The 16648-nt window shown below is 38.2% G+C and overlaps 1 protein-coding gene and 1 pseudogene across 1 annotated transcript; both read right to left on the minus strand.

Moving 5' to 3' along the window:
• Positions 1-6095: 6095 nt before the first annotated feature.
• On the minus strand, positions 6096-6985 carry LOC122111522 (annotated as a pseudogene).
• An 8070-nt stretch (positions 6986-15055) lies between these two features.
• Positions 15056-15991, minus strand: LOC122111244 (vomeronasal type-1 receptor 4-like). The gene has a single exon (XM_042683966.1). It carries the CDS (start codon positions 15989-15991, stop codon positions 15056-15058), a length of 936 nt encoding a protein of 311 aa, XP_042539900.1.
• Positions 15992-16648: the final 657 nt, after the last annotated feature.

Here is a 16648-nt window from a genome sequence, read left to right on the forward strand (position 1 = left end):
TTATTTATTCTAGATACAAAAGTGAGAAAGTATAACTTGAGAGCAGGTACAGGAGGGAAAAGTGAAGGAAGGGGTGACATTGTCCAAGAAAGAAATGTACTCGTTACCTGACTTATGAAATGGTAACCCTTCTGTACAACACCTTAATAGCAACTATAAAATTGTATTTTATAAAAAGGGGAAATTGAACTACAGACTAGGTTTCCGTAATTAGAGTTTCTCACTTCTCCAGATTTGTCTTATTCCTCCTTAAGTTCCAACCTGTGAGAACTAGTTATTGAGACAGAGATTAGGCCACTTTTATTTCTTTCTCCAGTTCTCTGTGAGTATATGAAATTATTACAGAATGGTTAGTACTTGGGACTCTGTTTTCTGAGTGAGTGCCAATCATTTTTCTCGGTAGGATAAGAATCACTTTCTTCTATGTTTACATGCACATAGGCACTTCAAAGTCTTAGCCATATGTGGATTTTGATTCTTTATTTGTTCAACAGTAAATGGGACTCAGCAAATTAAGTGTGTTCATTTCTGCCCCCTTTCCAAAAAATCAACTGCAACACAGAATGTTAAATCACACTTCCATAATTTATCAATATCAACAATTGGTCCTATCTATTATTTAGTCTCTTGCCAGGAAGGACCTTTTTACTTTCTGGTACAAAGTATTGTAAATAAATGTGGACATAAAGGTGGGATTCCAGGTGAGAATATATCATTATTTTTTCCAGTAGTGAGAGACAACCTCACGGTTACTGATTCTGGTCACTGAGATGATACACTATTATTTATGCATCTGTAATAGTCTCAGTTTTGTGATGTATTTGGTACTTTTCTCTTTGAAGAAATATACATATATATATATATATATATGCGGTTTTCTTTTTCCTTTTTTGTTTTTTCTTTTGGCTGTTGTGGGGCTTAAACTCATGGCCTGGGCACTGTTCTGAGTTCTTTTGCTCTCAATTGCTTTGAGCCATGGATCTACTTGCATTTTTTGAGTGTTTAAATGTAAATAAGAGTCTCAGAAATTTTTTCTGTCTCAGCTGTCTTGGAACCAGGGATCTTCAGATCTCAGCCTCCTGAGTAGTTAGGATTATAGACCTGAGGCCCCAATTCCCAGATTGTGATTTCTTTTTCTTACCTTTTAAAAGAAACAATGTTTAAATCAGATAGTGTAATGAATTTAAATTAAAGCTTGAAATCTCCAACATCCCTCAGCATTCTTTAGGTTTTCCCAATTTGGTTCAGCCCGTTTCCTCGGCCAGAATTACCTATATCTTCACCACCTCTAGCAACCTTGTTCTTTGTGATTCAAATTAGTCTGTTCACAGGCATTTATGATTAAACTCCTCAAAATTATGCACCACTCATGCACATTTTATTCATTCTTATGATACATCAAAATAGAGCTAAAAAATCTATGTCCGTTCTTTCCTGAGTCCTGAGTCTTTAAGTTTTAAGTGCTGGATCCTTTGGAAATCCATATGAAAACAAGTCAACCTTACCCTTAGAAAGCCATCTTATGATACAGATAGATATATGTGGAAGCATCCTTGGATCTTAAGTGGGGAACAAAGTACCCCAGGAACAAGGAATAGACTCTATGATGTTTCATCCTGCAGTGTAGAAGAATCAGTATCACTGGGTAGAAATTCGGTACTGCCAGTACTACTGAACAGACAGATTTGTGAACAGACATGTGGTCTCCCTTTCCATACTATTACATTCGTTGTGAATTAGGGGTCCAGAGAAGATATTCTGAGTTTGACTGCACTAGCCCCAATGTGAGAGCCTCTGTCACCTAAATGCGGATTCCAGAGTGTATCCTTGCACTATAGTGAGCACACAAGAACATTGACCAGGCTCATTGCTATTAGAAGCTATTAGTCCAGGTAGTTCCTTCTCAACACGACAATACCTTTAACCCAGAAAGTTGCTTCCCTCAGGGGGCACCAGGAAGCAGGGGAAAAAAAAAATGACCATACAAACAATGATTTTTTTCAATAGTCTCAACTATTTTATTAGTCATTAAAGCTAAAATCATTCTGCCCCATACTACTCCTAAAGAGTGTCTTCTCCAGGTTTTTGGTCACTAACATACAAAGTGGGAATCCCCACATCTCTCACAACTTTCCAACCCAATTTGTGAGGATCCTCTTAGTTAAGACACTATTGAGATTCCAAGTCCATATCCTCTCTGAAATAAGAAACTCAGAAGAGTAACATATTATGAGGAAACTTTCTTGTGTTTAAAGTAATGGAGAAATCAAGATGCTTCAATATGTGGACATTGAACAAGAAATGTGCAGAAAGTAAACAAACGTATGATTTTAAGAAATGCACACAGGGCGCAGGTGGCTCACACCTGTAATCCTAGCTACTCAGGAGGCTGAGATCTGAGCATCATGGTTCAAAGCCAGCTGGGGCAGGAAAAGTCATGAAGGTCATGAGACTCTGATTTCCAATTGACCACCAGGAAACTGGAAGAGGTGCTGTGGCTCAAGTGGTAGAGTGGTTACCTTGAGCTGAGGAAAGTGCCTGGGCCCACAATTCAAGCCCATGAAAGAAAGAAAGCAAGAAGGCAAGAAAGGAAGGAAGGATACAGAAACTTCAGTAGTATTTCAAAATATTGGGTGAAATGTTAGCTTTTAAATGCAATGATAGTGCACCCAGTTTTACTGTATTAACTGCAAGATGGTTTCTTTGTCTTGACTATATTCATGAGACATTTATGTGTCCTAGTAACAACAATGAAAATAAATAACTCCTTTTTCAAGTTGAATCATCACATTTTTCATTATTGTGCTAATACTTGGTAATGAAGTAGAGTAGTCATAACAAGTTCTATTTATCTATACATCCATGTGCCATGTTATACACTTAAATATTCTTGTTTGGGAGGAATTATTTGGTGCAGGTTTCAAAGTCTTTACTGGTCATTGTATATATTGACAAATTAAAAAATTATGGTATACCAGATGCCCCACAATAGATGAGTAGATCCAAACACTTGGTGCCTATATACAATAGAATTTTACACAACCATCAGAAGAAGAAAATAATCTTCAGAGAAATGGATGGAGCTCGAACCAATCATGTTAAATGTGGTAAGCCCAGATCAGAGAGACAAATGACACATGTTTTCCCTGGTTAGCAAAAGTGATCTAAAATCCACTGAGATATGACAAATTTCTTGCATAAAGTGAGACCAAAAGAGGGTAGTCTTAGGAGAGAATCACAAAGGTGTCAGACCCAAGTGCCTGTTCATATATAGATAAAATAATATACATAGTGAAAGGAACACCAAAGATCCAAAGGCATGGGAGCAAAGGACATTTTTCTTAATATGTTTTTTCTTGTGCTGATAATTCTGTATTCTTTACTTTATGTAAAGTGTATTCACGTGCATATATGTAGGATGGTGGGGGAAGGGCACAGAATCTGAGGAAAAAGGGTGAAAAAGTGCAGCAGTGAAGTGCACTGGACATTCATGAAAGTGAAGATTGCAACTCATTGTGGAGATGGGGGTGAAGGAATAGGAGAGAATGAGGAAACAGATGATACTGCATGAAAGGAAATGTATTTATTACCTGATGTATGTAAATGTAACACTTCTGTACATAAGCTGGAAAATAACAAAAAATTTAAAACATTCCTACTTTTGGACAATACAGCACTGATTTTCATAAATTAATTTTATGAAAGTAGACTCTGAAAAATGTGGTAGAGTTGACCAATACAAATTGTGCATTTATGTATGTATGTATGTATGTATGTCAGTGGTGTGGTGTTGGGCCTGGGCACTGTCTCTGAGCTCTCTATGCTTAATTCTAACTCTTTACCACTTTGAGCCAGGGCAGTACTTCCAGTTTTTGATTGGCTAGTTAGAGAGAAGACTCTCATGGCAACTTTTCTGTTTTTGATTGGCTTCAAAGCACCAGCTTCAGATCTCAGCCTTCTGAGTAGCAAGGATTACAAGTGTGAGCGACCAGCACCCAGCTGCTTTTGTATATTTATATACAGTGTATTATGTAGTTTTTCTGTTTCTTCCTTGATGTCTCTTATTCCCGGTTTCTCTCCCGCCCCCCACTCCCCGCAAGAAAGCATAGGAAATGTTTAAAAGTAACTGACAACTTTGTTACAAATTTGTTTACTTTTCCCACAGTGTAATAGGAACAATCCCAAATTTCCAGTGTCATAGTTTATTTTCCTATTTTGGAAATTTATTATTATATAGTGCTATATAAGTTTTATAAATGTGTGTTTTATAAATACATGTGCATGAATGAAACCTTTTGAGATCTCTATTATATCAGAAAAATGATGGTATTATTTTATAGTACATTTATGTATTCAAACAACATTTAATTGGATATACCTAAAGTTAAGGTTAATTTTAAAGACGTTAATTTATTGGTTGATTGATTGCTTGTATCAGGTTTGAACTGAGGGTTGTAACTCTTTCCCAGTGACTTTTTTTTTCTGAGAGCTGGCACTTTACCACTTGAGTCAGGCTTCCAGTCCAGCATTTTTGCTGGTTAAGTTAGAAATAGTCTGACATAAATTTTTCCCTAGGGTTGATTTCAATCTTAAAATCTTCGCAGTGTAAAGTGTTAGAGATGTAGGCATGAGACATCATTGCCCAGATCTGCTGTTAATTTTTGTAATTGGAAGATGAACAAAAATCAAGGAACATAAACATGCTGGATAGAGAGGTGAGCTAATTTTGCTTACTCTCTTATTTTCACACATATTGCCTACCCACAAATTTTCTAACAGAGACATTTAGATTTCCAGAGACCAGTGCTGGGTCTATTGCTCTTGCTTCCTCTAGAACGTTTCCAAAGTCAGAGCTCAGGAGACGACTTATGGAACAAATAGAGTTCTGGCTTCCATTCTATCAACTGCTTTCTACACCACCAGGTCTCAGAAAATACAGAGTAGGACCACTCCCTCTTTGCTTATAGAAGTCCTTTTTTCTGCTTCAAAAATCTTGGTTAAGTGAGATCTGAAGCCAGCAGAAGGCTTTAATAAAACAGCTGAAAAGGTTTTGTGCACCTTCTAGAATAACCTGAGATGCAGTGGTCTTCCCAGAGCACGGATGAGCTGAGATTCCTTCTGTGGATGCCTGAGGCAGTGGGAGTTTCCTGAACTTCCACTTTCTCTGGTCTCCTTGGAAAATCAGAGAAATGTCCACCTTTATTTCAGCAATCACAACACACTCCTGCCTTCGAGAGTGTTGGTCCTTATGTGCCATGAATCCAGCCAACATTTGCATCTATGAGAGGGTGAATACTCAGTATTGTGACTGGAGCAAAGACTTGGAGTTTTTCCTGTGCAGGCCATATCATGAGTGACTTGAAGTGAAAGCTGTGTTCTCCAAAGGTGCAGTCTCTTGGCCTGTGAAATTTACAGTAGAGATATCAGTGCCAGAGATGCCCCAGCTATACATTGGAGCACCAACTGGAGCATTGTTTTCAAAGCCAGGATAGCATCCTTTGTAAAAGAACAGTTTCTCCCTATGTGTATTTGTAGGTATTTCTGACAATTATGGTCTTGGATATGTTTCTAATTGGCATACAGTGTTTTTTATGATCAATTTTTTTAACGGTTTTGAAACCAAACATCTGATTTTCTGTACAAATCTAAGTGACTCATCTTGATTCTTCATTTTTCTTTTGTTCCTTAGAGAGCTGCTGGTACATACTTACAAGGTATCAAATAACTACCTTAATATTATGAACACTAAAGTTTATTTGGTCTAACATTAATACAAGGAATTGAGAAAATACACTATGTATTTGAAGGAGCAGAAGTATTTTCTTCCCAGGCAAGAAACTACAGGATGGGAATAAGAAGAAAATAAGGATCTGTCTGGCCAAGATTTTAGAACCTCTGAATCAACCTTAGATTTTTCAAGAACTAGACTTCTTAAACTTAAAAGAAATTCATGAAAATAAAGCCTCATTTTCATGATTTCATAGAACAGTAGCATAAAGAAATTTGTAATGTGTTACACCTCTAGCTCATTGAGAAATCAATACAGAAAGTAATTTTTGTATTTGTCAGTGAACATTCCAGTATTTAGCAGCCTGTCAATCCCTGATGATCAAAATGAAGGAGTTGAGACCAGCATACCTAAGACCTAGAAACACCTTGATATTTAGTGCTGTGCAGTCATGTGTCATGATAGAACCTATATAAATTGTGGAAATGAAATCTGCCCAATTAAAAAAAAAAGAAAACAGGTCAAGAGAATGAGAGTACTATGAGTGGCTCTGATTTCTGGGCTGGAATTGTGTGTGAACCTGGAGTTATGAAAGTAGAGGACTCACTTGTGCTGTTTATACAGATGGAAAGCCATGTACCCACTGCTCCAGCCCATGAGACTCTGAAAGATCACATCCCGAAGAGCCATAAGGGAGAGGAGAAGCCACCTAACCACGTGTTTAGATTGATGCATATGACAATACCCAACATGTATTTCAATACTGGAGCTGTTCCTGCTATTAAGTGATGTCATGTAGAGGAACCTTATCAGAAATAGGAGCTTATCAGAGCATTCAAGACCCAAAAGAAGAGGAGATAGGGAAGAACTTGCCATGAAGTCTTTGGTTTGAGCTTTCTCCACTGGGTGGTTGTGGAGCTGATGGTAATGACCTAGACCATGGTGAGGAGACAGGTGGTGCAGATGGAAAGGCCTCGAGCTAATTTTTCCATATAAATCACAGTTTTGCAACCAACATCACCTAGGAAGTTTATGAAACAAAGATCTGTGGTTAATATACCTCTGGCCCTTATGCTACAAATAATAATTATATTTGAAAAACACCAGGTGAATGTGGATAAGATATATGGGTTTCTTTTTTTCAGGACCCATAACGACAGTATATCCATGTTTCACTAGTACAAGGAAGTTTCCTAAAATTCCAGGACCAGTGAGTGTATAGAAGATTATCCTTTGAATGAGATTACTCCAAATCATCTGATTTCATGTACAGGACCAGGAAAAGCCTTTTGAGAAGCACAACCAAGTAAAGATGACATATTTCAGGTCTATTAATTTTCCCTGTTTATATAGTAAAGTAATGGTTTGTGAAGTATGTAAATGTACAAGGCCATTTCTTGGAAGATGCCTAATTTTCTTTCTTTGCTCATTTCCGCCCTCCCTTATTTCCTCATTTCCTTCATTTGTTCTCTTTCTTGTTTACTTTTTATCTTCTTTCCCTCACATCTTTCCTCTTTTCCTTCCTTCCCTCCCTCCCTCTCTCTCTCTCCCTTCCTTCCTTCCTTCCTTTCCTTCTTCCTTCCTTCCTTTCTTCCTTCCTCCTTCCTTCCTTCCTTCCTTCCTTCCTTCCTTCGTTCCTTCGTTCCTTCCTTCCTTCTTCCCTTCCTTCTTTCTTCCCTTCCTTCCTCTTTTTCTCTTTCACTCTGTCTGTCTGTCTCTCAGGTCCTGGGTGATGTCTTTGAACTTTTATCTCAATCAAGGCTACCACTCTACCAATTGAAACACAGCCGCACTTCCACCTTTTTTATTTTTGGTGGTTTATCGGAGATAAGTGTCCCATGGACTTTCGTGCCTTGGCTGTTCTGGAACTGTGATCCTCTGATCTAAATCTCCTAAGTAGCTAGAATTACAGGCATGAGGTACCAGTGTCTAGCACTTTCTTCCTTTCTTGATTCCTGGGACCTGGGGATTCATGATGACTACAATTTAGACACAGACTACGTGCATCCACCTGTTTTTCCTTCTTTGTATTCCTCATGTCCAAATTTTCTATGACCATTTTCTTTTTCCACAAGAGGTAAGCAAAAGCAATAAATACATGCTGTCAATTTCCAATATGTACACATTTCACTTCTCATACCCAATACATACTATCATTATGGTGGATTTTTTTCCTTTCTTTTCTTTTTAATCACGTGTGTTGCTCCTGGGTGTGTCCTGAGCCTGTTTGTGTTCAAACTCAGTACTCTACCAATTGAGTAACAACACTAATTCAGGTTTTAGAGTAGTTAATTGGCGATAAGAGTGTCAGGGGGACTGTTTTTTTTTTTGCCTGGGCTGGCTTTGTGTGTGCCAAAAGAATATGAATATGTCATCATGGTGAACTTTTTCCCAACCAGTAACCTTCTTAGCACAATGCTGGCTATGAGTCAGAAATCAACTTGAAATTGTTTCCCTTAGTATTACCTGATCCCACTGGGCTGTGTTCCCTGTCTGGATGGTTGTCTGCCAGCTGCCATCTTCCACAACTGCATAGTAAGAACACGTTGGAGATGTCGCTTTTGAGTCTACTTATGCTCCCTAACATAATCTCTTGCTATTAAGTGCTTGAAAAACAGCTTACAAATAAATTATGAACAGAGGCATATGATTCAAAACCTTGACAATATCCTCAGCTCAGCAATGTATCAGCCAGGTTGTGAAGGTATTTGGGTTCCTTTATGTTTCATTATGGATGATAAAAACTGAGTGGCCTGGATAAGTCAATGCACTTTGATTTCAGTTTCAGTGTTTCCTCACAGGTAGAGATGAGTTGAACACACAGGTTTCTACAGATACAGGAAAGACAGGGACTATCCTTAAGACACTCATAAACCAGAGTTAATTTTTACTTGCAATATCTCTGGTATTGCTATGGCTAAGATTTTACTTTAGAAAAATATACGTGTTGGTTCTCTGACATATCAATAAAAGTCTTTGGAATAAAGAAAGAGTATTTTGTTGTCTTGAATGTCACAAGTGGGCTGGAAAAGCCATACACCTATATCTACTCTAAAAACTGTTTAGGAGAGACATTGATGTGTATACTTCATTAATATTTTAAAAGGTTCTTATCTCCTTCCAACTCAAGGGCTTCTTTTTTTTTCTTTAATCTGTTGTGGGGCTTGAATTCTGGGCCTGGGTGCTGTCCCTCAGCTCTTAACCTCAAAGCTAGCACTCTACCACTTGAGCCACAGCACCACTTCTGGTTTTCTGAGTGGTTTATTGGAGATGAGAGTCTCAAGGTCTTTCCTGCTTGGGCTGGCTTTGAACTGCGATCCTCAGATCTCAGCCTCCTGAGCTAGGATTACAGGCCTGAGTCACTGGACCTGGCTCAAGGACTTCTTGTAGAGAGAAAAACAGAGGTTATTGGAATTAATAGGTCTTCTGCTACCTGGGTTCTGTTTGATATTTTCCTATTCTACAAATGGTCAAATGTCTCAGATCCTTCTGTCCCACCACCTGCATCTGACCAGCTCTGCCTCCACAGCTTCCCTTGTAACACCAAAGGCAGCCACAAACTACAGTGCTGGATCACTTACCTACATAGTCTCTACAGCTGCGTCATGGTGGATATTGTGATTAAGCAGTAAGAGTCAGGATGTATTTATTCTTCATGAGTCCCAGTGCTCATAAACAACTCCATTGTTGTCAAGATGTCACTGTCTTGAGTTTTATCTTCATCAGGGTAAAGTGCAGTACCTCTCCATCCCTGAGGCACAATTCTGCTGTCTTCTTACTACTCTGTAATTTGCTGAGGCCAGAAAACTTGGGGAGTGAATTATAGTGAATGTGCATTAATAAGGAGTCATGGTGATGATGAAGAGTTCCCTAAATGGTCCAAGTTTCTTCAACTTGATTTTACTCTTATCCCATATCCTCCATTCTTCATCAAAGCCAGGAAGTAATGTTAAAGAAACTTCTGAGAATCCACAGAGATCACTTTCTGAATATTTTCTGGGTATACCTTCATTGATAGAAAAGATCATCCAATGGTACAATCTAGATCTCCTCTTGTACATATTGTCCAGGACATGGCAGTTGGGGACTTATGGAGAGCTGGGATGGTGTGTGTCCTGCTTTCACTTCTGGCTGTTTGCTTCGGTCCCTTCATGTGTCTTACTGAAGTATTGACTTCTGTTATATGCTACTTCTTAGAGGTAATTTTCCTTGAAATGTTCAGTGCCAAACAAGGATTGTCTTTTTTTTGTTGGTTGGTCTTGGGGCTTGAACTCAGGACTTGGACACTGTCCCTGGCTTCTTTTGCTCAAGGCTAGTACTGTACCACTTTGAGGCACAGCTAAGTCTGGTTTTCTGGTGGTTATTTGGATATAGAATTGTTACACTTTGCTTCCAGGGTAGTCTTTGAACTGTGATCATCAGCTCTCAGCATCCTGAGTGAATAGGATTACATGTGTAAGCCACCAGCCCCAGCATGATTGTTTTTTTAGATGCTCAACTTCTGTGGTCATTGCCCATGAGAACTGAGAGTATGTGTGTAGGCTTCCCTATGAGATTCACACCTTAGTTCTGTATCCCTCATACCATTTTCAGAAATGGTCTCTTTCTCATTGGACACCACAGAAGATCAGAGGAGAGGGAGGCAGGTAATTCTATATTCACCACAGGCAGATATGCAGATTTACCTTAAATAACACTTTCCTGAGCTCCTCCCATTGCCTAACACTTCCTGAAGTAAAAAAGTGCAGTGAAGTGAGTGGAATAAGAGACTAACATTCAGTTGACACTTGCTTTTTCTAACTCATAAAACAGTTGTATGTAGGGAGTGAAGAGGAGAAAAGAGAGAAGGTTTATACTCTTACTTGAGGAACTGATAGCAGAGTCTGTGGGTTGTCCAAACTGCCTGCCTTTCTGTGACAACTACTTCATGAGGATAGAGTACTTAGGCATTCTAGAATATCTCTTTGATCCATACTACCTACCGAGTTGGAATCTGTATACACCATGGGTTGATCTTGTTTTCAAGGAACAGGATCACTTGTAGGACTTGGTCACCAAAGAGATGGTGGATGTGGCTATGGCAAGGATCATGATCAGAATACTTTCAATCACAGAGATCTTGGCAGTGATTAGGTGATTTTGTTCTATGGTATCTGTATGTACACTGTAGGACAAAGAGCTCTCATTGATCTATACAATGAGAAAAACACACAGAGCAACTAAACAGAAATCTGGCTTGAATCACTAAATAATCAATTTTCAGATTTGAATCCATATCATAACTCCATCACTCCAAAGGTGTGCTGCCAATGTACCACCCAGGCCTGGACAAAAACAACTGCAGTCATTCACTAGTGTGCTGTGTAACAGGAGATCTACTTAGATTTCTTAGAAATGGATGAATATCACTTTGAATAGAAACTATATTCTGGAGATTCAAATTTTTCTATGAACCATAGGATTATGGCTTTAATAAAGAAATTTGCTTACCAGAGTTTTGTCTTAGATTCATATTTTCTTAAAATAAGTATCTGTGGATCTTTGTTCTTTTGAGTTAAATCTTTTATTTCTCTTAGAACCGTTTCACATTTTTCAGTTGTTTAACTTTTAGAACCTTGTTTTAAGTGATGAGTATGTGTATGGATTAAAATGTTTTAACTCATATTATAAAGGTGCTATACAGAGGGCTTACAGTTACATAAGTCAGGTAAATAATATATTTCTTAAAAATACTTTATTTTCAGTGTTGATGTTTTGAGGTTTGCCTTCTTAGGGTTTTCTGAACCTCTTGAACTTGAAAATTCATTTTACCATTTGAAGCTTTCAGGCAATTTTTCCCTCCAATCTTCCATAAGATTTCACAGGCAAAAATCAATGCAGAGTTCATGTCTAGTATAGTGGAAAACAGTACTTGTGGATGTATGAGAAGGGAAACACAGGTGATGTGACTTCTGTCCATGTGGGTAAAGTATGAAATTGTATGAGTCTGTGTTTTTTTAATTTAATTTAATTTTTTGTGAACATGCTGTACAGAGTGGTTACAATTACATGGGCAGGATAATGCGTACATTTCTTACCAAGCATTGCAGCCTCCTCCTTTGTTTACCCTTCACCTCCCTTCCCAGCCTCCCCCCTACCCCCCACCCAATCATACCCCCCCACCCCCACCCTCCACCCCCCGCGCTGCGGGGGCATACCTGAGACACAGTCCGGGACGAAGGAGCCAGACGCAGTGGACGAGCGGATTCCACTCAACACCAGCAAGAACCCACAAGGAGTGGACAACTTCATCCTGCACTTTGCAGACCAGAGACGACCCAGGATCCAAGACTGGGCGTGAGTAGAAGCCCGACTTGCTCACTCCTTCTCAGGGAGCAGAGGAGGGAAGGCCACCCCTCCCCCCCCAGCACCGGTGATCTCCATCTTGGATACCAACAAAGCTCGGAGGAGCGGCTAGCTCCAGTTCAGGCCTTGGAATAAAACGAGTCACAAGAACTTAAGGGCGAAGTGACCTCACAGACTCAGTTCCATCCAGGGAAAAGTCACCCAGGTCAGGCGCCAGCCATTGGAGTGGCTCTCCTCACCGGGTAACCAGAGTCAGAGGCTGCCCCTCCCTCTAGCAGCCACCACAATCAATTGAAAAACAGAAACCCTGAGAATGGCTCCAGGCTGGGTGCTGTGAGTTTTTTTCACAAAATAGCTTCAGGGAAAAGCTACTGTACATTGTTGTAACAGGTCCACCTGTATCCTTAAACGACTTGTTTGTCCCCATCTCCTCCACAAGTTATACTGACATCAAATATAGTGAAAGCAGGGATTTACTGTGGGGGAGGGACATACAAAGCAACAAAGAGATAATCTTATATATGCGTTAGAAACAAATGCATGAAAGAAAAAAACATTAAAATACACATCTAAGTGTTCATTTTCCTAACATCACATTATCTGAACTTTTCCGCTTGACTCATACATATACTAGATATTGCAAATAAGGGAAACCATGGGACCTATGTTTCTTTGGGCCTGGCTTACTTCACATAATAAAATTTTTTCCAAGTGTTTCCATTTCCTAACAAATGGGGCAATGTCATTCTTTCTGATGGAGGCATAGAATTCCATTGTGTATATATATCACATTTTCTTGTTTATTGGAGCATTCTTTACCATACCTAAGATATGGAACCAACCCATATGCCCCTCAGTAGATGAATGTATCAAGAAAATGAGTCTGTGTTTTATTGCTACCTTCAACCATTTAGATGTATAAAAAATTTAGGAGTATTTTAATTTTTTATTAATTTTCTGCTGATGATTTCGATGCATTTTAACTATTGTCAACTCAGTTCTGAAATATCAAAGTGGAGCTGAAAATAGCACGGTTTTAGGAAAGTCATATTAGAGGCGAGCAATTTATAACATCAGGCAGGAATTTTATCTTCTTTGTGTATACCACACCCACCTTCTTCATCTTTTCCTTGAGATGGAGTGTCTCTATTCAGGCTAAGCTGAGCTTGACATTTCAACCCCTAACCCGAGATCCCCACAGCTGTGTTGACAGCTGTAAAGCACCCAACTCAGGCTTCTTGTTCTTAATATTCAATAATATATTCTTCATGAAACAAACTTCTTATGCTAGCAGTTCATTTCCAGATTGTGACTTACTTTGTTTGAATTTAATACTAATAATTGATTCAGAATGTTTTTGCTTTGTTTTGTTCTTTATGTTGAATGCAAAGGAAACACTTTTCCAAAAAGCAGTGAAAGAAAGATAAATTATTGTTTGCCTTCAAGCAAGTCGCAGCTATATGCAAAAGAAAGATTCTCTACTTGGAGTAATTTAGGCTATTTAACAATTGTGTATGAATAGTACTACTAACTCAAAAAGGAACAGATATTTACTACTGTTATGTAGGGTAATGTAATCCTGTATGTTCATATGGACAATAATGATAACTAATAGAACATTTTTTTTTTTGCCAATGTGGGACTTAAACTGTTGGATGCTGTTCCTAAACTTTTTCTGTTCAAGGGTAGCATTCTACACTTGAGCCATATCTCCACCTTTAGCACTTCATTGGTTAATTAGAAAGAAAAATCTCATAGGCTTTCCCTGTCTAGGTTGGCTATGAAAACATGATCCTCTGATCTCAGCCACCTGAAAAGCTAGGCTTAAAGGTGTCACCAACACCTGGCTTGGTCGATGCATTCTAAAAACATAAATTTGTAAGCCTGTCTCTACCCAATTGATCAAAGCTTTTGTGTTCTGTGCTTATAATAAATGGCATCAATATTTTATATCAATATATAAAATACTATATATTATATAAAATATTATATTAATATATAAAATATCAATATATAATTATATATTATGTATAGTATATCAATATCTTTATCAGCTATTTTACTGATGAAAGTATGTATGCTATGCATATACCTGTGTTGAATGGTTCCGTTTTAAGAAATTAATTGCAACCCTTGTTTAAATTAATGTAGAGTCATATTAATTTATAGCTATTTGTAGATAAAGACAATGATAGCATGATGGAACATGCCAGGGCCCTTATGAATGGTGTCTAGGAAAAACTCAATGCTTTTTCCCCCGAATATGACTCATTTATCCATTCAAAAAAGAGATTACTTCATATTGTTAACTACAGTGAAAAACATAGAAAGGAGTCAAGTGGAATTTCAGCTGTGTCCAATTTCTCTCACAATGTACAGTTTCTCTTATGTTTGTCCAGAGATTCTTCATTCATATCACATAAAACAAATATGTTTCCCTGAATTTTAGTCCCATTAATGACTTTGCTTTTATGAGAAGGTATCGAACTTATTCTTTTATCATCTGCATACAATCAATCCTATTCTATGGATGAATATTTATGGCTATTTTCAAATAAAAATTTACAACTGCTACCCTTTACATAGTGTCTTTGAAATAATGAATCACATGATATACAATTTTTAGATTGCTATTCTCAAATATTAAGTATACATGTATGATCAAGTGTTAGAAATGAAGTTCCTGGCATAAAGAATATACTAGTAATGTTGAAAATCTTACCAAGTTGATTTCCTGCTTCTTAATACAGGTACTGTGCTACTAAAAAGCTAGGCTCACCAAAACAAGTATTAGAGTCAGTCCTTGAGGCTATCAGAATAGGGAATGAGATTCTGTGTCAGTCTTGTAGTCCAAAATGTCAGTGCTAGTTCAATATTGCAGGTCTCCATTATTGACATTGGGGAATCAAAATTTACATGTTTAAGCTACCTTGAATTTACTTTGTTTTACAAACAACAAAACAAGACTAAGGCTTATTTCTATCACTGACAAGTCACTGCAACTGATATTTTCATTTTCTTTCTTCCTGAAAGAAAATTGCAACAGGTCAGACCTCCATCTCTATGAATCAGCACAAAGGGACTGAGAAATGCATACCCAATGGTCAAAATGCCATGAATGTTTAACATTGCAGAATTAGTTTCTAAGACAGAATTTAAAAATAGATAGAGAACACAGTCTGTCCAATAGAAGAAAAGAAAACATAACATCAGAAGGAGAACACTGTGGGCAGCTCTCATTTCAGGAAGAGTTTTGTGGAGGTGTGAGGTCTGAAGGTAGAGAACACGCTGGTGATGCTTGTGGAGAAGAAATAGCATGTAGCCACCGGCCCCACCCATGACACCCTGAAACATGGCACTGTGCATGGCCATTAGAATAAGGACTACCCATTTGGCTTTCTGACTTTCTGGTTGAAAATAACAATAATTGTCAGTTTTAGCAGCTTCTGATGTGTTTTCTCTGACGTTTGCGATGTTTTGAAATAAGTTGATGCGTTTCAAGGAAGTGAGGATCCAAAAGAAGAGAAACAGGGGAAGAATTTTTCTTGGAGTCTTTGGCTTAAATCTCCAGCAGAGAGAGCTTCTGGGACTGATGGTGATGGCCTGGACCACAGTTAGGAGAGTGGTGGTACAGATGGAAAATTCCCGGGCCACCCTCTGTAGAAAAACAACTACCTTACAGCCTATATCATCCAGCAAGTATCTCAAACCAAAAGCTGCTATTGCCATTGGTAATCCTTTGGAAAGAAGTATTATGGTGTTTGCAAAAGCCAAATGGATGAGAATAAGGTGTGTAGACTTCTTTTGAACTCCTCTCCAAAATCTATATATAAAATTCACAAAAACAATGATGTTCCCTACAATGCCAATTGCAGTTAGAAAGAGGAAGAGGGTTCCCTTGACAACATTCAAAATCATTTGTGTATGATGAGAAGATGTTGGATCCAGCAAACACTTCTCTGAAAGGAATTCATCAGTAATGATGATATAAATGTGGGAAAGTATTTCATAACTTAGAACACTTTAGAGTTTAAGAGATGATCATGATACATGTAATTGTTCACACACTGTTGCTACCAAACTGATTTCTTCTGTACAAAATGATTGTTTTCCCTTTCAAACTCTTTGTGAGTTATTTTTATTATTTTCAAATCCCTTTTGGACTGCCAAAATCAAATATCTAAATTTGCAGTTTAGAATTTTTTTGAGCACTGTCATGATCAGAACTTGATCCTGAACACAGGCACAAAATTGATTCAGTAATTCTAAAGTCGTATTTCTAGGAAGTGGCCTCCTTCATATTTCTGGCCTCAGAAACCTGCCCCAAAGAAGAAGAAGAATGGAAATCCGTAGGCTCTCAGACCATCTCAACAACTCCCTGTTTTAGTCAAAGAAAAATTAGTGTTCCCAATGAAAATTTGCATGACATCATAATTCAAAGAATTATCAGGATTACTCACCTAGTAGCTGTGGTGCAGTGGAAGCCTTGGTCAGTTCTCTGCCAAGCTGAGGCCTCCCAGATCCTATTTGTACCACACTGATGTGTGAAGCTCTTGCCTTTCATAAACTCCCAGG

The sequence above is a fragment of the Dipodomys spectabilis genome, unplaced genomic scaffold (genome assembly GCF_019054845.1).
Source record: "Dipodomys spectabilis isolate Male_0828 unplaced genomic scaffold, ASM1905484v1 ptg000085l, whole genome shotgun sequence".
Taxonomy (NCBI): Eukaryota; Metazoa; Chordata; class Mammalia; order Rodentia; family Heteromyidae; genus Dipodomys; species Dipodomys spectabilis.

Bases quoted from the DNA above. Each gene is read 5' to 3' on its own strand.
- LOC122111244 (XM_042683966.1), bottom strand. From the start codon at position 15,991: ATGATTTTGAATGTTGTCAAGGGAACCCTCTTCCTCTTTCTAACTGCA.